The sequence below is a fragment of the Borostomias antarcticus genome, assembly GCF_949987555.1.
Source record: "Borostomias antarcticus genome assembly, chromosome: 29".
Classification (NCBI taxonomy): Eukaryota; Metazoa; Chordata; class Actinopteri; order Stomiiformes; family Stomiidae; genus Borostomias; species Borostomias antarcticus.
This window is the reverse complement of record NC_140262.1, coordinates 5,229,964-5,234,971: the sequence shown is the minus strand read 5'-3', so window position 1 is coordinate 5,234,971 and position 5,008 is coordinate 5,229,964. Positions and strand designations below refer to the sequence as shown.

Genomic DNA, 5,008 nt, shown 5'->3' with positions numbered 1-5,008 from the left:
TTGGTATATCTAAACCATAAGCTACTAATACAGCTCTCTAAATCTGTCAACGACTGGGAGACCAGCACCCCCTATTGATGAGAAAGAGAGTTGCAACCAACAACAGTTACATCAATATCAAGGTTGTATTTATGTATTTATTTTAGCAAAAAGCAGCATTTCATGTTCAAGACACAGGTGTAAAAAGACAGTAGGGGACACGTAGTGTAATGTTTAAAGGTTTAGGTTTTCACACCTAACAAACAAAACAGTTATTACTGAACTTCTAGGTCCTGATATCACAGTTTAATGAGCTTAACGGAAATGAATGAACTTTTTACTTGGGGAGAAGCAGTCAAACTGTTCAGTGGCAAGTTGAGAACTATATATATATATATATATATATATATATATTTTGAGACCCAAAACAATACATTTCTCTTAAAATGTCTCTTGATTGTGGTGAATATATTCCATATGCAGCCATTTTGGGGATAATCTTGAGGTCTTGACCATCACTGTTGCATAGTGAACCGCAACCTCTTCTGACAAATCATTGCTTCATCCATCGTATCGTATTTCACATCAGTATCAAACCGAATCTTCACTCTGGGGCGTTCTTTCCACTTCTTCTGCTGCGTTCTTACCTGCAGCGGGACTCTTCACAGCTCTGGTTGTTTTTGCCGCTTTGGTGGTCTTCTCCGTCTTCACAGCCTTCTCCTTCACCGCCATCTCTTCCTTCCTCTCCTCCTCCTTCCCTGGTAGCTGCTCCCTCTTCACAGCCTTCTCCTTAGCCGCCATTTCTTCTTTCTTCTCCTCCTTCTTCTTCTTCCCTGGTAGCTGCTCCTTCTTCCCTGCCTCTTCCGTATCTGTCAGGTCCCCTTTGACCTTGGTGATCTTGTGCTTGGCTTTGACGGGGGCAGAGAAGGTGAGCGAGTCCTTGAGGAACTCCAGGGGGAAGATGCCCACGTCTCCGTCGAAGCGGTTCTTGGCCACCTGGAGGGACCTTCGGCCCGGCCGGGTCACCAGCTTCTTCTCCTGCAGGATGAGGACGTTGTCTGCTTCTTGGCTGGCCTGGAACCGGTGAAAATAAATGTTGGTACCACATAAAGAATGAATCTGTTACACTGAATTACCAGGGCTAGATGTGACCTTTCTCTCACCTTAGCGGAACCAAAGATGGACGCCGTCTGTAGGTCTTGGTCGTCCTCCTCTTTCCTGGGGTGGATGATCAGAGTCACATGACAGCTGCTGTTGGTGGCGAACTTCCTAAACGCTGCAATGATGTGGTCCTGGGCAGCATACCTGGTTGAGACACAATCAGAGGAATACATTATAATGAACTATATTGCAATCCTCAGACAACTATCACTTAATTAGTTTTTTTTTTTTTTTTTTAAATGTTGATATTCTACTACTTGATATGTGAAACTGATCAGCACAGGGTCAGTAAGTGACTGAGTAATAGGGCTGGGTTTAAAAAATCGATGATTCAGAATCGATTCATGAATCCCAAAATTGATCTTTTATTTAATGAATGAATGAATGAAGGAATGAATAGTTCATTAATTCATTCAATGATTCATTCATTCATTCATTTTTGGAAATCAGTATCGATACCCAGCCCTAGTATTGATGTGTTGCATAACTTGGCAGTCATGTAATTAAGGTTACAGCAAAAAAAACAGGTTTTAGTAAAACTAACCGAATCGATATTGAATTGAATCGAATCAAAATGAATCGTGATAATCGATTCTGAACCTTGTGAATCGGAATCGAATCGATTCTTGAAATTCGAATCGATACCCAGCCCTACTGAGTAAGTTCTCACTTGTCCATGGAGAAGTTCTCTTGGCCCATCATGAACTGCAGGTTGTCAATGATCACATGGTTGATGTCGTATAAGTAGACAGCATGCTGCATGGTGTCCAGCACGGCCCTGTAGAGAGAGAGGACAGGCTAAGTAGTGAAAATGTACAATGTAGACCACAAATTCCAGCGTCCACACTGCAGTACGTATCACTCAGTACGTATCACTCAGTACGTATCACTCAAATGAAGGTACAGTACATGTTCTGATCATGGTTTTTCCTGCATAGAGGATTTTTTGGCGCCCCCCAAAAGAGATTTTTGCCAGAGCCAAAGGAAAATCACCAGTGCCAAAATGCTAAAAATTGAGAATAAAAATAGGAATTCAAATCCTCTCCAAATGTGTTTGATAGCTTGTTTCAAGTGCAGCCCACCTCTCTTGGTTTGGACCACTAGTAGTTGAGATTATTAATAGACAGGTTATCAGTATCTTAAACATTTTGTCTTCATATCCATTTTGTTTCATGTCGGGAGATTTCCCACGATTGTGAAAAGTGAGCTCAGTCAGAACGACAGCAAAGAATACAGGCCTATACATGCTGGTAGGCTACTCGGCATTAAACAGAGGTTTCCCCCCAAAATTGTGTGCACATCGCCCCCCCAAAGACCCATTGCGAGCCAGGAAAATGCCTTTTGAAGACCCACTTGATGTTCTGCTGCCCGTGGAAAGTCATGAAGTAGAGGGGCAGCTCCTCAAACTTGTCAGCCCAGGAGTCGTACTGGTCCAGGTTCTCCTCCAGCCTCTGCATGGCGAACTGGGTCAGCATGATCTTGGCCAGACGGACGTTGTTGATCTCAAAACTGCCCCACAGCGTGTTGACCCCCTGCATGCACAGGTCCAGAGCAAACTCACTGATGAAGGTGGTTTTCCCGCTGCCCGTGGGCCCTAGAGGTCAAAGGTGAGGGGATAGAGACACATTTAAAATCTACAGCAAACATTTCTGTGAGGAGCATCACAAACATCGACGTGCCATTTTAAAATCCCATCACCCACCTGTGAAAACTGTCAGCTCGCCCTTGCGGTGACCTTTGAGGATCTTATTGAGCTCTTCGAACCTCGTCCACTTCACCCCGGCCACCTGCTCCGTGTTCACCAGCTCCCCGTAGACGTCCTCCCGGAGCTGCCTGAAGGACACGATGGACTTGTGGGCCGCGAGAATGGAGACCTTGATGATGCGGGCCAGGTTGTCCCCCCGGGCCAGAGCCTCGGCCGCGCAGGGCTGGAACTCCCCGGGCCGCACCAGCCAGCAGCGCTTCAGACCCAGCTTACGAGAGAAGATCTTGGAGGCCTCCCAGGAGCGCATGTCCTCCCCCAGCCAGAGGGTCACCCTCCTGAACTGCTCCAGGTAGGGGAGGAGGGCCGGTGGGAGGCAGCTGACCCCCCGGGGAAGGGCTACGCTGGGGAGGCCGGTGGCCTGGCTGACCGCCAGGGTGTCCAGCTCATGGCCCGTCAGTATGACCTCCGAGTCCATACGTCCCACCAGGGGAAGGCCGAAGAGGTTGTGGTAGGACCCCGCCTTAGGCACTGTGGCCTCAGTGTAAGCCACTCCCCCATTTTCCGTGCTCTGGGCAGACATTAACTTGATGCCCCTCAAGCTGGAGTCCGGACCTCCGAACCAGGGGAACACCAGGCTCTTGGTGGGCTTGAAGAGCCTCACGCCGAACTTCTTGAGCGTGGCGTTGGAGATCTTGCTGATCTGGAACATGGTTTTGACCAGCTGGGCCTCCTCGTCGGGGACGTCGGAGAAAGGCACGGAGCTGGACCAGATCCTCTGCACCTCCCTCACTTCCAGCTCTCTCTCCTCCTGCTCCTCCAAGCTCTCGGGGTACCCCAGCAGCACGCCAGGGCTGAGCGACGCCTGGCCCTCCTTCTGCATCACCTCCAGACAGTCCTGAAGGTCCTCCCAGCTGCCCTCCACCAACGTGTCCTTGCACAAGAACTGGCCTGTGGTCTTGTCTATGAACATGGTGAAGTTCTCTCTCCCTGGAGCATCAGTGACAGGCAAGGCTGAGTCCATGAAAATACTTGGGGAATGCAAGCAGCTGTAGCCATCATAGAAGGGAACGTTTTTGGAGCGTAGATACTGTTTGATGTCTGTCACTGTGATGGGATTGAGAGGGAGGTCTATGGGGGACTTGGTGTCCTTCTTATAGCACCGGGTCATGTTGAGTGGCGACGCCGCACCCCATAGTCGTCCCGGAGGACGAGAGGTGGGGAGAGAAAACCTCGCCGTGTGTCTCATCGTGACGAGTTTCAAAAGGGAGGAGGAGAGACATCTTTGGTGAGGAAGGCTGCGAGCTGCCACCTGCGAGAAACAGGCGGTGCCTTTCACAAACCAGCCCCTCCACATTTGTGCTTAATTCAAGACATCGAACCTGAAATAGATATGAGCAAGGTTTCAAGGCAAGGCAAGGCAAGTTTATTTATAAAGCACATTTCAGCCACAGGGCAATTCAAGGTGCTTTACATGAGACATTAAAAGCATTAAAACAAAAAGCAAGACATTATAGACATTTAAAACAAAAGGCAGGACAAATTAAAAGCATTAAAACAAAAAGCAAGTCATTATAGACATTATAGACATTATATTTCAATGATGAGGAAGGTTATGTATACATTTGTGCCATAATGATAAGTTCTCATAACGCTAGTACTGTACTAGTGCCACGTTATGTGACCTACTTTGAGGTCAGAAAAGGATCTGAAAGAAAAGGCATACACGAGACATGACCATGCACTTCACATGCGTATCTGTAGACTATTATTCAAGATAAATAAAACTAAATATTAAAAATGTCAACATCTTTGCTCACTAACCTGTCAGTCCTTCTATAACAGCTCCATGCGTGCAGAAACCCGGGCTTTCGGTGCGATTCAAAAACAAGTCCGTGTGAAACATCACACACAAGGTAGGGGATCTCATTCGCATTCAAAATGGAATAATAACTTCAGTTGTTTTCAATTTCTGGATAGTTATATATTATTCACCATAGCTGATCATTTGAAATGAATAAACAGTTTCTATATATTTTACCGTGTAATTATAGATGCGCTATTAATGTACTCATGTTTCCCTCCGGAATTTGCACGTAACGGACACGTTAGTCATGTGTCCGTCAAATCGTCCTCTGTCTAGTTTTTTGTACATTTAACCATCAA

General features: G+C 46.8%; 1 protein-coding gene across 1 annotated transcript; it reads right to left on the bottom strand.

The window, feature by feature from the left end:
* Positions 1 to 201: 201 nt before the first annotated feature.
* Positions 202 to 4,199, bottom strand: twnk (twinkle mtDNA helicase; the record flags this gene model as incomplete). Its single annotated transcript, XM_084459763.1, has 5 exons — positions 202 to 1,053; positions 1,143 to 1,284; positions 1,811 to 1,918; positions 2,494 to 2,734; positions 2,843 to 4,199. 5 exons carry the CDS (start codon positions 4,197 to 4,199, stop codon positions 571 to 573), a joined length of 2,331 nt encoding a protein of 776 aa, XP_084315889.1. The 3' UTR covers positions 202 to 570.
* Between the last annotated feature and the right edge of the window lie 809 nt (positions 4,200 to 5,008).